This window comes from Mustelus asterias, chromosome 13 (genome assembly GCF_964213995.1).
Source record: "Mustelus asterias chromosome 13, sMusAst1.hap1.1, whole genome shotgun sequence".
Taxonomy (NCBI): domain Eukaryota; kingdom Metazoa; phylum Chordata; class Chondrichthyes; order Carcharhiniformes; family Triakidae; genus Mustelus; species Mustelus asterias.
The window spans coordinates 91528505-91546327 of NC_135813.1; the positions used below are offsets into that span (position 1 = coordinate 91528505).

The 17823-nt window shown below is 45.2% G+C and overlaps 1 protein-coding gene across 1 annotated transcript; it reads left to right on the forward strand.

The window, feature by feature from the left end:
• The first annotated feature begins 736 nt into the window (after positions 1–736).
• Positions 737–17407, forward strand: gstt2 (glutathione S-transferase theta 2). Its single transcript, XM_078227255.1, has 5 exons — positions 737–1005; positions 5685–5772; positions 7706–7856; positions 13062–13238; positions 16969–17407. The coding sequence occupies exons 1-5, from the start codon at positions 786–788 to the stop codon at positions 17107–17109; spliced, it is 777 nt and encodes a 258-aa protein (XP_078083381.1). The 5' UTR covers positions 737–785; the 3' UTR covers positions 17110–17407.
• Positions 17408–17823: the final 416 nt, after the last annotated feature.

The window sequence follows — 17823 nt, forward strand, 5'->3', positions numbered from 1 at the left end:
GACCTCAGACTTTTGTATATTTAACCTGACAGAAGAAGGTGGAAGAGAGTATGTCTGGAGGGCATGGGGTCCTTGATTATGCTGGCTGCTTTTGCGAGGCAGCGGGAAGTGTAGACAGAGCCCACTTGTGACACTAATAAATACCCACATACACATCAACCAACCCAATATTTTAAGATCAGCACTCTGTCATCTATGCCTTTACCCTTTTACCTATGTTGGCTTTCAAAAACAGACAGGGGGAGGGGGGGGAGAATTGAAATACGCCAGCAATGGATGATAGAATACCCATAGTCCAGTGCATGAGAGAAAGCCCTCCAATCCAACAGTTTGGGCAATACCATTCATGTTTGGTGTAAGTTCTCTGCGTTGTGGGTAGGCAGTACTCTGGGTGAGGAGAGGGGGGGATGCGAAATTGGTCAACACGCGGGTAACAATACTAAAATAATCAATGCAACGCCTCAAGCCAACAACAAGAATGAAATGAGGTGGTTAAAAGCAAATGGTCAATGTTATGAAGTGGGTGGACTGTGCGGGAGAGGGGAGGTGCTGGTTAAGTGGGTGGGAACGGTATTTGCCTGTCTGCACTTTGGTCCCGGCTGTGGAAATGTTGATGCAAAGTGTGAAAGCCATTGGTTTTTGGAAGGGAGGAAATCTGCACAAAGTTACACCCACTTTTAAGCAGAGAAGGGGGGTGTGTTTCTGCCCTGGTTTGATAGTATCTGCGCTCCACAGTGGAGGCTGTATCCATCCCGTGGTTGTCGATTGCAGCGCCTCCTGCTTTGATGTTGCCGCTTGTCGGTTACATTGTATCCAGAGTGCATGTAGCGAGTTGCAGCGGCGCTGCGGACGGACTGCTGCCCACTCTGACACACACACACATGGCTTCACGGCTCCCCCTGCGAGTTTACTACGACCTGCTCTCCCAGCCCTCCCGGGCCGTGCTCATCTTTCTCAGACACACCGGAATCCCCCACGTTGAGAAACCTGTGGCCCTCCGGAAGGGTGAGAAAACTGCAACCACCACCTCTCCACTTGTACAGAATGAGGGGTACAAAGCCAGGAAGGGAGTCAGCACCCTAATATTTCACTCCTCCCTCTCTTAACAATTCCCTCCTCTGCAAAACTTTTATCCTCAGAAATTAGTTCCACCAAAAAAAAATGGCGAGAGATTTCAAAATCATGGAAGCAAACTGCTTTATACAGCGAGTTTCAGGGCCCACGGGTGCATTAGAATGGTATTTAATTGTATAACTAGGCTGTTAACCCAGAGAGTTTTATTTATCCCAGTCACAGGATGTGGGCATTGCTGGCGAGGCCATCATCAGGTGGCACACAGTGGTTGGCACTGCTGGCTCACAGCGCCAGTAACCTGGGTTCAATTTTGGCCTCGGGTCACTGTCTGTGTGGAGTTTGCACATTCTCCCCGTGTCTGCGTGGGTTTCCTCTGGGTGCTCCGGTTTCCTCCCACACTCCAAAGATGTGCGGGTTATGTTGATTGGCCATGCTAAATTGACCCTTAATGTCAGGGGGATTAGGAGGGTAAATATATGTGGGGTTACGGAGATAGGACCTGGTTGTGATTGTTGTCAGTGCAGGCTCGATGGGCCAAACGGCCTCCTTCTGCAGCGTAAATTCTATGATTCTACGATCATTTATTGCCCATCCTTTGGGAAGGTGATGGTGAGTTGCCTTATTGAATTGCAGTAAGAGTTTTAACAACACCAGGTTAAAGTCCAACTGCAGCGCTCCAAAGGCTAATGGCATTTGCTACCAAATAAACCTGTTGGACTTTAACCTGGTGTTGTTAAAACTCTTACTGTGTTTACCCCAGTCCAACGCTGGCATCTCCACATTATTGAATTGCTACAGTCCATGGTGGTGTAGGTACATCCACAGTGCTGTTAGGGAGAGAGTTTGAGGACTTTGACTCAGTAACAGTGGACGGTTACATATTTTCAAGTCAGGATGGTGAGGAACTTGGAGGGGAACTTGCAGGTGGTGGTGTCCCCAGGAATCGGCTGCCCTTGTCCCTCTAGATGGCAGTGATCACGGGTTTGTAAGGCGCTGCCTAAGGAGCCTTGGTGAGTTCCTGCAATGCATCTTTTAAAGGTACAGACTGCTGGCACTGTGCGCTGGTAGTAGACGGATTGAATGTTTGTGGAACCATAGAACCATAGAAAATTACAGCTCAGAAACAGGCCTTTTGGCCCTTCTTGTCTGTGCCGAACCATTTTATGCCTAGTCCCACTGACCTGCACTTGGACCATATCCCTCCACACCCCTCTCATCCATGAACCCGTCCAAGTTTTTCTTAAATGTTAAAAGTGACCCCGCATTTACCACTTTATCCGCCAGCTCATTCCACACTCCCACCACTCTCTGCGTGAAGAAGCGCCCCCTAATATTCCCTTTAAACTTTTCTCCTTTCACCCTTAACCCATGCCCTCTGGTTTTTTTCTCCCCTAGCCTCAGCGGAAAAAGCCTGCTTGCATTCACTCTATCTATACCCATCAAAATCTTATACACCTCTATCAAATCTCCCCTCAATCTTCTACGCTCCAGGGAATAAAGTCCCAACCTATTCAATCTCTCTCTGTAACTCAGCTTCTCAAGTCCCGGCAACATCCTTGTGAACCTTCTCTGCACTCTTTCAATCTTATTTACATCCTTCCTGTAACTAGGTGACCAAAACTGTACACAATACTCCAAATTCGGCCTCACCAATGCCTTATATAACCTTACCATAACACTCCAACTTTTATACTCGATACTCCGATTTATAAAGGCCAATGTACCAAAGGCACTCTTTACGACCCTATCCACCTGTGACGTCACTTTTAGGGAACTCTGTACCTGTATTCCCAGATCCCTCTGTTCAACTGCACTCTTCAGAGTCCTACCATTTACCCTGTACGTTCTTCTTTGGTTTGTCCTTCCAAAGTGCAATATCTCACACTTGTCTGCGTTAAATTCCATTTGCCATTTTTCAGCCCATTTTTCTAGTTGGTTCAAATCCCTCTGCAAGCTTTGAAAACCTTTCTCACTGTCCACTACACCTCCAATCTTTGTATCATCAGCAAACTTGCTGATCCAATTAACCACATTATCATCCAGATCATTGATATAGATGACAAACAACAATGGACCCAACACCGATCCCTGCAGCACACCACTAGTCACAGGCCTCCACTCAGAGAAGCAATCCTCCACAACCACTCTCTGGCTTCTTCCATTGAGCCAGTGTCTTATCCAATTTACTACCTCCCCATGTATACCCAGCGACTGAACCTTCCTAACTAACCTGATGGAGTGTCAATCAAATGGACTGCTTTGTGCTGAATGGTGTCAAGTTTTTTGGAGCTACACTCATCCAGAGTTGCAATTGGAATTGGACACTAAATCACTAGAATTAAATGAAGTGAGGAGTATCCCATCGCACTCCTGACTTGTGCCTTGTAAATTCTGGACAGGCTTTGGGGAGTCAGGAGGTGAGTTACTCACTGCAGGATTCCTAGCCTCTGACCTGCTCTTGTATTTATATGGCTAGTCCTGTTAAGTTTCTGGTCAATGGTAGCCCCCCAGGATGTTGATAATAGAAGATTCAGTGATGGTAATGCCAAGGGGAGATGGTTAGCTTCTCTCTTGTGGGAGATGGTCATTGCCTAGCACTTCTGTGGCACGAAAGTTACTGAACCATCCGTCAGCCCGAGTCTGGGTATTGCTCAGGTCTGTCTGCATTTGAACATGAACTGTTTCCATACCTGAGGAGATGCGGTTGGAAGTGAACCCTGTGAGCCATCAGTGAATATTTCCACCTCTGGCTGGTTGAAAGATCATTGATGAAGCAGCTAACGGTGGTTGGGCCTGAGGAACTTCCGCTGAGCTGACTGCCCTTCAACCACCACAGCCATCTTCCTTTGTACCCGGTATGATTCCAAGAACAGAATCTTCCCCCTGATTCCTATTGACTCCAGTTTCGTGGAGCTCTTTGATGCCACACTTAGTCAAATGTGGCTTTGATGTCAAGGGCAGTCACTTGCCTCACCTCTGGTGTTCCGCTCTTCTGTCCATATTTGACCCTGGGCTGTAATGAGGCCAGTAGCTGAGTGACCCTGGCAGAACCCAAACTGAGCGTCAATGAGCAGGTTATTGCTAAGCAAGTGCAGCTTGATAGCACTGTTGATGACCTATGAGAACACAGCCCATCAAGGAGAATTTCAGTTCAATTAATTAAATAAATCTGGGATTAAATGACTAAAAAGCCAGTATCAGTGATGTGACCATGAAACTACCAGATTGTTGTAAAAACTCATCTGGTTCATGAATGTCTCTTTAGGGAAGGAAATCTGCTATCCTTACCAGATCTCTCTGAAGTAGTGATTCTGTTTGCCAGACTATATAAAAACTGTAACAAAATTCAGACCACTCAACATTGAGCAATTTCACATCCAAAGATGTGCAGGTTGGGTTGATTTGCCAGGCTAAATTGCACCTTAGTGACCCAAGATGTGTAGGTTAGGGGGATTGGTGGAGTAAATACCTGAGGTTACGGGATTAGGGCCTGGGTGGGATTGTTGTTGGTGTAGACTCGATGGGCCGAATGGCCGCTTCCTGCACTGTAGGGATTCTATGATAATGCAGAATTCTACAAGCTAAAATCTGGAGATATGTGCCGAAATCTGGGCATGTTGCATTAAGTAACTTCCTGGTCAGTAATGCTCACAGAACCCTAGCGTCCAGCCAAAACCGCAGACACCCCCATCATCACCATCTTTGAGCTTGAGAGCGCCGGACCTTCAGTTGGGACCGGGTGGAATCCTCAACATTGACTCCAAACCCCATGAGGTCCGGCATATTTTCCTTCCGTCCTTATATACTCAAACTTGACCAAGGCAACGCGCTGCTCATTTCCATCGGCTGCCCACTCTGATGGAGGAATCGGTCTGCTCCATGTTGAACACCACTTGGAAGAAGCATCAAGGGTCAGTAATGGCTGCACTGGCTTGCTGAAGGGTTACCCGGCAGGTCCACCCTGCTGCTCATTCCTCATCACCTTTGCAAATGTTATTATTTTTTGTCTGAAAGTTCATTTAGAATCTGGCTCCACCTCTCGGTGCCACATGCTCCCCTCTAACCCAATTAGTTCACTTTGAAAAAATGTTCTGGATAAACATTATGTGGACCATTTAGTAATTTGTTGCAATTCTGACGAGTAGGGCGGCACAGTGGTTAGCACTGCTGCCTCACAGCTTGGGTCACTGTGTGGAGTCTACATGTTCTCCCCGTGTCTGCGTGGGTTTCCTCCGGGTGCTCCGATTTCCTCCTACAGTCTGAAAGGCGTGCTGGTTAGGTGCAGTGTACCCGAATAGGCGCCAGAGTGTGGCGACTAGGGGAATTTCACAGTCGATTCGTTGCAGTGTTAATGTAAGCCTACCTGTGACTAATAAATAAACTTTACTAGAATACACTTTTTTTTAAAATGTGGCTAAAGTCTGGGACAGACACGTTTTGCGAAAGCTGCAGAATTAAGGAACTGGGTGGGGTGGGGTGAGAGAGGAGGGGGGCAAAGTTCACTACAGAGCCACTGGTGAAGAGGCATTGTTTCCTTTGGCTTTCAGCCATCACTTTTATTTATAACTACTTTGGTTCCGAGTTAATCATTATCTGTTTCATTTGAACAGGTGAACAGCAGAGCCCAGAGTTTACTAAACTCAACCCTATGCAGAAGGTGCCAGTGATTGAAGACAATGGATTTGTTCTGACTGAGAGGTGTGTTGCCTTTTTATTTGCTTTTTTTATTTTCCTTCCGTCCTTATATATTTTGTCTTGCTGTGATAAAGAGCCACACCTTGCATTACAAAACATGTTCCTCCTATGCAAGTCCAGACAGTTAGTAGGCTATTTGGCCATGGGGAGATAAGTGAGAGTAGCCGTGCCTGACAAGCACTCTCACTTATCCACCTGTCTACACTTTTCACGGTGGCACAGTGGTTAGCACTGCTGCCTCACAGCGCCAGGGACCTGGGTTCGATTCCCGGCTTGGGTTACTGTCTGTGTGGAGTCTGCACGTTCTCCCCGTGTCTGCATGGGTTTCCTCCGGGTGCTCCGGTTTCCTCCCACTGTCTGAAAGACGTGCTGGTTAAGTGCATTGGCCATGCTAAATTCTCCATCAGAGAACAGGCGCTGGAGCGTGGCGACTAGGGGATTTTCACAGTAACTTCACGGCAGTGTGAATGCAAGCCTACTTGTGATAAATAAATAAACTTTAAACTAATTAGTGCCTGATTGCCCACAACACTGAGGTGGTTACTTGTAAGTACCATAAGAGCTTTTGCTACTTTAAAGGTGCTATATGAATGCAAGTTGTTATTGTTGGTACACTTGACAGCAATTATATTTGTCTCACTGCCATGTGAAACAGTGAACCTCGGACTGAATACAATCAGTGCCACAACTTGCTGGGGATGCTAATGTAAGCAGTAAAAATCTTATGCTTGCAGGTGGTTGGAAAGAATCAGGAAGTTAGCAGATAAATATTTTCTGAAGGTTTCAATAAAGTGAGACTCAGTTTGAAGATGTAGGCACACACAAGAGACTTTGGAACAGTATATCTCTAGGAAAGAACGTTCAGTTCCTGTCCCACAGAATTCGATATGATACAAAACAATGATATCTGTAGAACTCCTTTCTTTTCTTAGTTTCCAGTCGCTCTTATATATGTTGCAGTTGGGGGTAGTTCAGTTTGAGTTGGGGGGTAGTTCAGGAATGTCCATAATGATGTATGGGTGGCATTTGCCGCCTCACAGCACCAGGGGCCCGGATTCAATTCCGGCCTCAGGTGACTGTGCGGAGTTTGCACTTTCTCCTCGTGTCTGCGTGGGCTTCCTCCGGGTGCTCCAGTTTCCTCCCACACTCCAAAGATGTGCAGTTTAGGTGGATTGGCCAGGCTAAATTGCCCCTTAGTGTCAGGGGGATTATCAGAGTAAAAATGTGGGGTTACGGGGATAGGGCCTGGGTGGGATTGTTGTCAGTGCAGACTCGATGGACCGAATGGCCTCCTTCTGCACTGTAGGGATTCTATGATTTGACTCTTAACAATAAAATGACAAGCCATGAATGCTGGAAGTTGGTAATAAAAGCTGTAAATGAACAGCACGAATTATACCGACTGGACACCGGCGGCACAGTGGCACATTGGTTAGCACTGCTGCCTCGCAGCACCAGGGTCCCGGGTTCAATTCCGGCCTCGGGTCATTGTCTGTGTGGAGTTTGCCCATTCTCCCCATGTCTGCTTGGGTTTCCTCCGGGTGCTCCGGTTCCCTCCCGCACTCCAAAGATGTACAGGTTAAGGAGATTGGCCATGGTAAATTGCCCATTAATGTCCAGTGATGTGTAGGTTAGAGGGATTAGTGGAGTTAAATGCGTGGGGTTACAGGGATAGGGTCTGGGTGGGATGCTCTGTTGGAAGGTCTGTGCGGACTCGATGGGCTGGGTTGCATCCTGTTGCACTGCAGGGATTCTATAGATAGTAACACCTGGTTTTAAAATATCTAAGCAAAATTAGAGGATGAGGGAGGACTCCAATGCTTGGTTTGCTTCATGGCACATCGTGAATCGGCAGGTTATCATCAGATAGGTCGAAGCAGACTCAAATGGGAAGACAGTGGTTTTGTTTTACTGGTCTTACGAATTTTGTTTGCAGTGTTGCTATCCTGAAGTACCTGGCAACAAGGTACAATGTCCCACAGTACTGGTATCCTGAAGACCCAATGCACAGGGCTAAGGTGGATGAGTATATGGCATGGCAGCACATCAACGTGAGGTATCATGCAGCTAGAGTCTACATCCTTGAGGTAGGTATTAACGAACTCTCCAGACCCTGTAGTTTTCTGATCTGTAATTTGCCTCTGGATACTTGTATTAAAGGAATACGTTCAGTTGAGGTTCATATGCTTTCATGCTGCAGTTGTACCTGCACCACATGGACTGCAGCGGTTCAAGAACGCAACTCACCTTCCTCTTCTCGGAGCCATTTAGGGATGGGCAATAAATGCTGGCCAGCCAGCGACACCCATGAATTAAAAAAAACTTAGGCTGTGCCAGAGTTCTAAATCTGAAAATCTAGGTGAAGAGTTATGGTCTAAACACAGGAGGGCAACAAGATTAGAAGCAGAGGTGAGAAGATGGGGTTAATTGAGGTGAACTTTGATGTGTCACACTCAGGAGGTTAAGAATGTGAAATGTACAGCCATGTTCTCAATGGGCAACAAGACATCCAGCACTTCATAGCACCAGCAGTAACATTGCAATCTCCTGGGAAAGGCAAAAAGGGTCCCCATATCAAAAGGGAAAGCATAATACTAAACAGTTGCTCCAGGCAAGCATTAACAGTGATAGTTCATTTATTAGTGTCACAAGTAGGCTTATATTAACACTGCAATGAAGTTACTGTGAAAATCCCCACACTCTGGTGCCTATTCTGAGGGAGAATTTAGGATGGCCAATGCACCTAACCAACCTTTGGATTGTGGGAGGAAACCAGGGCACCTGGAGAAAACCCACGCAAACATGGGGAGAACGTGCAGACTCTGCACAGACAGTGACTCAAGCCGGGAATCGAACCGGGGTCCCTGGCGCTGTGAGGCAGCAGTGCTAACCACTGTGGTAACACTGATAAATAGATTTGTTCTGTTTTGTCCAATTCTTAAAGTCAAATGTCTGTCAGATGAAGTACATTGCATTGACCTCATGAGTTCAATGTCATAAAGCGGATTTAAATTAGACTAATTAGGGGTAATTTTAACTTTGAGGGATGATGTAAATTGGGGAGTAATGAATTGCCTGCCTGTTACGCACTTTCTTCAATTGCTCCTTTGTATTGATTTCAACAAAAAGGGAAATTCAAGCAGACTGCATACGGCTGGCCGTTGCACAAAATAAAACTCTCATTTTTTAGATTGCTTATCATCAGTGAGCACTTTTAAATTAAACTTTAGAAAAGAACTCCTTTTCTTATCATTCTGGATCTGTTACCTTTAGCTTTATTTTTAAAATCTTCTTTCTAATTTCGTGACAACTACAGATTTGTCAAGTGGTGCACAATCTACCTAAAACTTCCCCCTTTCTCATGGTTTCAGTGCTGAATGTCCTGACCAGTGTGAAACTGAGTCTTTCAGAGTGGGGAAATACCGAGTTTGGGGCTGTGGTTCTCTGCTGAGCTAGCTGACCTCAGCGAAAGTGGCGGGAAGTGCTGTACAGCTGGGCAAGAAATGGAGGGACCGGACAGAGACAGGCACAGGCAGAGAACTGGCTCCCAAAAAAGTTTCCATCGTGCATATTACATGGCAGGGTGGCACAGTTTTCCTTCCTTTCTTATATATTTTGCTTTGTTGCGGTAAAGAGCTTTACCTTACAATACAAATATGTTACTGTAGGTCTAGACAGTTAGTAGGCTATTTGACCATGGTGAGATTCACAGCCGTGCCCAACAAGCTCCCTCACGTTACCTACCCGTCCATACTTTTCACGGCGGCACAGTGGTTAGCATTGCTGCCTCACCACACTAGGGACCCGGTTTCGATTGCTGGCTTGGGTCACTGTCTGTGCGGAGTCTGCATGTTCTCCCCATGTCTGCGTGGGTTTCCTCCAGGTGCCCCCACAGTGCAAAAGACATGCTGGTTAGGTGCATTGGCCATGCTAAATTCTCCCTCAGTGTACCCAAACAGACGCCAGATTGTGACGACTAGGAGATTTTCACAGTAACTTCATTGCAGTGTTAATGCAAGCCTACTTGTGACTAATAAATGAAAAAAGCAGGGGAGGCAGTATTCCACACCCACGCTAGATTCACAAGTAAAATAAAAGTGTAGCTGTAAGTAACTGGGGTGAGGCAGACAGTTTATATCATTGCTGAGGGGTGCATATACAAGCTAATGACTTTCTTGTGTGCTTTTTATCAAACGTAACTCCCGTACCAGACAAAAAGTTCATTCCACGAGGTCCTGTTTCTATGCAGGTATTTTACAAAGAATGAGAATCAAGACATAAGAGAAAATGAAAGAACAATATCACAACCGTGTAAAAGGCATTTCCTTAAAATGGTCCGTGATCTAGGAATTTGTTTGTGTATGTAGACCCCTTTTAAGTGATTCAGTGAGAAATAACTCAGCAGGCGAGCTCGAGGCTTAGACGAGATAAAATACTTATTTATTACAAGACTTTGGTTTTGATTTGATTTGATTTATTATTGTCACATGTATTAGTATACAGTGAAAAGTATTGTTTCTTGCGCACTATATAGACAAAGCATACCATTCAGAGAAGGAAAGGAGAGAGTGCAGAATGTAGTGTTACAATCATAGCTAGGGTGTAGAGAAAGATCAACTGAGTGCAAGGTAAGTCCATTCAGAAGTCTGACAGCAGCAGGGAAGAAGCTCTTTTTGAGTTGGTTGGTACATGACCTCAAACTTTTTCCCGACGGAAGAAGGTGGAAGAGAGAATGTCCGGGGTGCGCGGGGTCCTTAATTATGCTGGCTGCTTTTCCGAGGCAGCGGGAAGTGTAGACCGAGTCAAAGTTTGTTATATATTTTGCTTTGTTGTGCTAAAGAGCTTTACCTTACAATACAAAAATGTTACTGTAGGTCTAGACTGTAGTGTCACAAGTCGGCTTAACGTTAACACTGCATTGAAGTTACTGTGAAAATACCCTAGTCACCACACTCCGGCGCCTGTTCGGGTGCACTGAGGGAGAATTTAACATGGTCAATGCACCTAACCAGCACATCTTTTGGACTGTGGGAGGAAATCTGAGCACCCGGAGGAAACCCACGCAGACACGGGGAGAACGCGCAGACTCCACACAGACAGTGACCCAAGCCAGGAATTGAACCTGGGTCCCTGACGTTGTGAGGCAGCAGTGCTAACCACTGTGCCACCCTGCAAGTTATTTAAGTATAACTAAAAAAAAAATACAAAGTACAAAGATTAAAAGTAGATTTAAATCGTTATCTGTGAGATATCATTGTGGATCTGTTGCTTTGAGTTCGTTCTTTCCAAAGTGAAGGATTGGAACCTTAAGTTCTGTTGAGCAGCTGTGATGGCTTCTATAGTCGCCTGTCTGGAGGCTGCCAGTCCAGGTGGGTTCAGCAGCTTTGGGGAGCGAGTATGGGTTCTGTCAGTAGATCAAAGATCACCTGGTTTCCTTTCCTTTCTCTGCAGCTTCAGGTGGCAGGGAACACCAGCTCTCGCATGTGTTTGGCTGAGAGCTGGTAAGTGTGTCCCAGAACCGCCACAACAAAATGACTTCTTGCAGCCTGTTTATATATAATCCAAAAGAAAAACACACATTGGCTGCTACGTCGATTTATTCCACCGGGCGAAGAATTAAATTGTGCCGAGGGCTTTTGAAGTCCCTTCCTGTCTCAAAAGTAAAAGGATTTTTTTCACACCTTTTAGGAGATTCAATTATGTTGTCCAAGGCGTCTTTGAATTTCAAGTCTCTTGTGACCTTTTCTTGAGAGGAGGACAGTCTGGCTGACAGCCTCTGGAACCCACAAGAGAAGTCATGATTAAAGACCCTCTTTGTTAAAAGAAAATTACAATTTGTTACATAAGCTATAATATAACAATTACAAGTCCACGACATCAAGAAGGCAGAATACACTAAGGGAAAGCAATTTGACTTCAGTAATAATCACTGTCAAGCAGGGAAGGTGATTATTACTGAGAAGTGTTCAGTAAGTGCCGTGCATTTCTCTGGGCACCATGTGGTGTGATTTGCTGCCTGGATCCTGCCACTTTGCATTGACAGTCCCCAAGCAGCAGATACCAGTCTGAGTGAGCGTTAACAAGATCGTTTTGCCCAAAGTGCAAGAGGAAGTAAACTCAACGAGGTTAGGAAGCAAAATGATAAATCAACATCATGAGCTGAGTGTGCAATTGTCAAACAGCTCATTATTTGAGTCTGCCCGCCACTAAGGGCGGCACAGTGGTTAGCACTGCTGCCTCACAGCGCCAGGGACCCGGGTTCGATTCCCGGCTTGGGTCACTGTCTGTGTGGAGTCTGCACGTTCTCCCCCGATTCTGTGTGGGTTTCCTCCGGGCGCTCCGGTTTCTTCCCACAGTCCAAAAGATGCGCTGGTTAGGTGGATTGGCCATGCTAAATTCTCCCTCACCGAACAGACGCAGGAGTGTGGCGACTCGGGGATTTTCACAATAACTTCATTGCAGTGTTGATGTAAGCCTACATGTGATAATAATAAATAAATAAATAGTTCTCATATTCTCCTCTTGTTAAAATAATCTGCACTCTTGACCAATGCCATACTTGAGTCAGATGGTGTGACTGTGGACTCGGGTGATATATTTTTGATATAGTGGCGATGAAGGGAAATGTTACTCACTGAGGGACGGCACAGTGGTTAGCACTGCTGCCTCACAGCCCCAGGGACCCAGGTTCAATTCCAGCATTGGGTCACTGACTGTGTGGAGTTTGTACATTCACCCCATGTCTGCGTGGGTTTCCTCCGGGTGCTCCGGTTTCCTCCCACATCCAAAGATGTGCAGGTTAGGTGGATTAGCCATGCTAAATTGACCCTCCGTGTCCAAAGATGTGTAGGTTAGAGGGATTAGCTCTGGTAGATGAGTGGGGTCACAGGTTTAGGGTTGGGTGGAGGAGGGGAGGGAATCTGGGCTTGGGTAAGATTCCCTTTTGGTGAGTCGATGCAGACTCGATGGACCAAAGGGCCTCCTGCACTGCAGGGATTCTGTGGTTTTACGAGTTGTCAAAATATGGAAAGCGCTACCTGAAAGGGCAGTGGAAGCTGTTTCCATAATTCTAAAAGGGAGTTGGACAGGTTCCTGCAGGTGAGGATTATGGACAAAAAGGATTGGTTGGAGCTAAGCATGACTGCTCTTAAGAGCTAGCATTGGTAAGATGGACTGAGTAGCCAGCCTCCTTCCACTTTGGAAGTTTCTATGATTCTGGGCTTCTATGATTGGAGAATTTGTACAGTATTTTGGAACATCGCTCATTTATTTCTGCGATTATATCCATGCAGGTTCTGATGCCTCGGATGACAGGCCAGCCAGTTGACGAGGCCAAGCTGACCAAAGCTCTGTCTGAATTGAATGGAACCTTGGACATATTGGAATCGATGTTTCTGAAGAAACAAGCCTTCCTCTGCGGTGATGAGATGACACTGGCTGATCTGTTGGCCATCTGTGAACTAATGCAGGTTTGATGGTCAAAAGCCTTGCTGATAATTGGCATCGGGTAACTTGGCTGACATTGACAGGACAAAACAAAAAGTGCATTCTGGAGGGGAAGAGGAGAAAAGGGCCACATTCTGAGAGGAGTGAAAATTTCTATATTTATCACACACAATTCCTACAGTGCAGAAGGAGGCCATTCGGTCCATCAAGTCTGCACCGACCACAATCCCGCCCTCTCCCCGTAACCCCACATATTACCCCACTAATCCCCCTAACACTCGGGCAAATTAGCATGGCCAATCCACTTAACCCGCACATCTTTGGACTGTGGGAGGAAACCCAGACATGGGGAGAACATGCAGACTCTGCATAGACAGTGACCCGAATCCAGAATTGAACCCAGATCCCTGGCACTGTGCCACCGTGTCGCCCCTGTATGTATTATATCATAATACATGGTATTAATATATATTTTAATACCGAGCAATAATATTTTAATACATGGTATTAATATATATCTTTCTATGATTTATTCTCGGTCCAAGTTGGGAAAGTTTCCAAATAATCCAACTTCCAAGTTGTGAATTTAAGCATGGGTTTATCATCTACACCTCTGCCATTGGACCGAGAATTCCCAAACAAGAAATCCACCCAGCCTCTTTTGCCCGAACCTACAATGGATTAACAATCCGGCAGCAACAACGTTCTGCCGTGGGGTAGCTATACCACAAGAGACAAGTGTTTTAGATGTACTGATACAACTCGTGCTGTACTGTTATTGATAAGCCACCTCAATATTGCATCTAATCAGTGCCAGTTGCTCTTTAAGTAGTTAGGATGGACTGCAGCAGTTCAAGGAAGCCCACCACCACCTTCACAAGGGAAATTAGGGATGGCCAACAAATGCTGGCCTTGCCATTGATGCTCACAGCAAAGGGAAACATCAAAAAGTAGGCTTAGCTCTGCCGATTCTGCTCTTAATTATTTGTGTAATTATTCATATGTAGTTGATGTAATTGATCATGTGGTCCTGGACCAGTGATGGGCACACGGCTCATCTGCGTTCTGAATATGTTGACCATTGCCCAAGTTGCCACATTCCACTGAATTCCATCTGCGGAGCTTTTTTTCCTATCAGTGACTGAAGTGATAAGCACAAAGTGAGGGCAAGTGAAGTGAGGTGCGTGCTGATTGCTCTCTATATTGGACACAGAGAACGCAGTTAAACAATGTTTCTTTTACCATTTGAAGTCAATGATAGTTCTATTAATATCTAAATGATGAAGCATTTTCTATAACTCGTTATGAAATATTCGGCGTGTATTGAATGTATTTAATCTTATTCATGGGGTCATGGTTAATGAACCAGCATAATTTCAATCTTGCGGCCCACTGAGATGGAGGGGGGGGGCACTCGTGCGGGCCACTCGTGCAGCCCACTCACTAGCCTAGGTTGCCCATTACTGTGCTAGACTTATTTATTTACCCCATGCTAATTAATCTCCAAATTAGAGCTCAAAACCTGTTCAAATTGGGTGAGATAAGTGACAGCAATTGTTACCAAAACGTGCCACTTGACATTTCATAGAATCCCTACAGTAAAGGAGGCCGTTCAGCCCATCGAGTCTGTACCGACCACAATCCTACCCAGGCCCTATTCCCTAGGCCCCTACACAGTTACCTTGCTAATCTCCCTGACAGTAAGTGACAATTTAGCATGGCCAATCAACCTGACCCACACATCTTTGGACTGTGGAAGGAAACCAGAGCACCCGGAGGAAACCCACACGACATGTGGAGAAAGTGCAAACTCCACACACTGACCCAAGGCCGGAATTGAACCTGGGAGTGCTAACCACTCGGCCACCGTGCTGCCCCTTGGCCTAAAACAGGTTGGGTCAACAGGTTGATAGCTGTTCTTGGATTGTAGCCATCTTAGTGAAGAAAGCCTGTTGCCATGAGGAATGTGATGGAGCTGAAAAGCAAGATGGTGCTTACCTACACACCAAGAGCTGAGCAAAATGGCTCAGGTAGTTACAGGTGGACTGGTGATCCTATAGAAACAGGACAGGGTAAGGGGTAGATTTTTTAAAAAAGACAAGGCAGTTCAGAGAATTACAGTTTATTACAGCAAGGAGAAAAATCTTATATTTTTTTACAGGCTCCCAATTGTTTTGTATATGTAAACTTTATTAAGTTAGCCTTTTAGCACTTTACAAGACAGAGTCCATCCATCGTACCCAGAATCACAGAATTGTTACGGTGCAGAAGTAAGCTATTGAGTCTGTATCCAGAGATCATAGAATACCTACAGTACAAAAGGAGGCCATTCGGACCAGTGAGTCCGTACCGACCTCAATCCCACAGCAACCCCACACATTTATTCTGCTAATCCCCCTGACACTATTGTCAATTTAGCACGGCCAATCAACCTAACCCACACATCTTTGGACTGTGGGAGGAAACTGGCGCACCCAGAGGAAACCCACGCAGACATGGGGAGAAGGTGCAAACTCCACACAGGCAGTGATCTGAAGCTGGAATTGAGCCTGGGACCCTGGCATTGTGAGGCAGCAGTGCTAACCACTCTGCCACCGTGCTGGTCAGTATAAGGAATCTTTAGGATCGCTGCACAGAACATTGAAGATATTCTGGGTATGTGTACAAGGCAATCTGTTCCCCTTTTGATGACAGTCTACAATTAGTTTTAACCAACTTGCAGTTTATCTTGCAAGTGACTGCAGAATAAAAGGCAAAAAGCAGCAAATCTACCATTTGATTCCTAGGGGATTTTCACAGTAACTTTGTGACACTAATAAATAAACTTTTAACTCCTTTAACCTCCCATTAAGCTGAAGTCATCCAGTCATGGGTAGGAATAAAATCGAACTGGGTTCCACCACGGGCATTCTGCAGCAGAGTGGCGATTGGCAAACAGTGCTGCCCACAGTTCTAAAAAATGTATATATTTTCAATATCTTAGGGAACTTGGAGATTTGGTTATGGGGAAGGGTCATGGGAAAAAGATGTTGATCTAGCCCCAGTAGGATCAGTGCTTAAATTAGAAATATAACAAAGCAATGATAAATGCAAAATATTGCAGATGCTGGAATCTGGAACAAAAACAGAAATTGCTGGAAAATCTCAGCAGGTCTGACAACATCTGTGGAGAGTGGAGCCAACTTGTCAAGTCTGGATGACCCTTCATCAGACGAAGGGTTCTCTGGATTTGAAATGTTGGCTCAATTCTCCACAGATGCTGTCAGACCTGTTGGATTTTACAGCATTTTTTCTGTTTTTGAACTATATCAATGACTTGGCTGTGGCTTTTGCTCCATGGGTGGCGCAGTGGTTAGCACTGCTGCCTCACAGCGCCAGGGACCTGGGTTCAAATCCAGCCTCAGGTCACTGTCCGAGTAGAGTTGACACGTTCTCCCATGCCTGCATGGGTTTCAGTTTCCTCCCACAGTCCAAAGATGTGTGGGTTAGGTGCATTGGCTATGCTAAATTGCTCCCTATCAGGGGGACTAGTAGGGTAAATACATGGGGCTACAGGGATAGGGCTTGAGTGGGATTTTTGTCTGTGCAGGCTCAATGGGCCGAATGGCCTCTTTTTTGCACTGGAGAGAGTCTGTCTTTCCAGAGCGATGCGCTTAGGATCAGAAATCAAGTCTTCCTGTTCTTGTAAAACAAAAATGACTGGAAACATAACATTCGGAATAATTTACATCTTTTGTTTTTTTTTAAATTTAGCCACTTGGAGCAAATCGTGACATACTGAAAGATCGTCCGAAATTAAATGCCTGGCGGAATAGAGTTCAGTCGGCATTAGGGGAAACGTTTGATGATGTGCATTCTTTCCTATATCAACTGAGAAATAAAGCCAGACTTTAAGTCAAACCACCTGGATTTTCAGTAAATTTCATTGGAAGTTACTGTACACTTAATCAATTTTACTCTTGTAATATAACATCTGTACTATTTAATGATTCAATAATATTAACAGCCATACAAGTTAACTAATTCAACAAACCAGCCAATCCGGAGGTCAAATGTTACCACCATAAACTCACATCTTCAAACTAACTTGCAAAACAAACTTTGGAGTGGGTTTGGAAATAATCGTAACCTCGCAGATATAATTGCTGTTGTAACAAGGTGTTTCAATAAATTAGATTTTAATTGTTTAAAATCTGGTGTTGTACAACTTCCACTCCAGCCACCAGTCAGTGCTGGACTGGTATTTTCCAAGGGGTTTCTTGTGTATTATTAACTGTGTTTTATTATTTTATCTGTTTACTCAAGTTTCATCTTTCTCGTGCTTTTCCTAAGTCAGTGTCTTTGACCCGTTTCATCTTTGTGTACCTTTCCCACGAGTAACTTGTATGTTACCACTCCACTCTATTGGATTGCTAACTCGACTCTGTAATTGCAATTAATATCTATTTGTGCTATCAATTCACCAACTTTGAATGCATGCAGCATTCGCAACAGATACCGTTTTAAGTCTGCCTTAACATTCTGTATTTTGAATGTATTTGATGCTGGTAATAGTTTCTGCTGTCTTCCACTTTTGTTTACTACTTATTACTTACTGTGTTTCTTTCC

Bases quoted from the DNA above. Each gene is read 5' to 3' on its own strand.
- gstt2 (XM_078227255.1), top strand. From the start codon at position 786: ATGTTGCCGCTTGTCGGTTACATTGTATCCAGAGTGCATGTAGCGAGT. The intron at 5,773-7,705 runs GTGTGTTGCCTT...TTTTGTTTGCAG, and splicing joins GGATTTGTTCTGACTGAGAG to TGTTGCTATCCTGAAGTACC. The intron at 13,239-16,968 runs GTTTGATGGTCA...TTTTAAATTTAG, and splicing joins CCATCTGTGAACTAATGCAG to CCACTTGGAGCAAATCGTGA.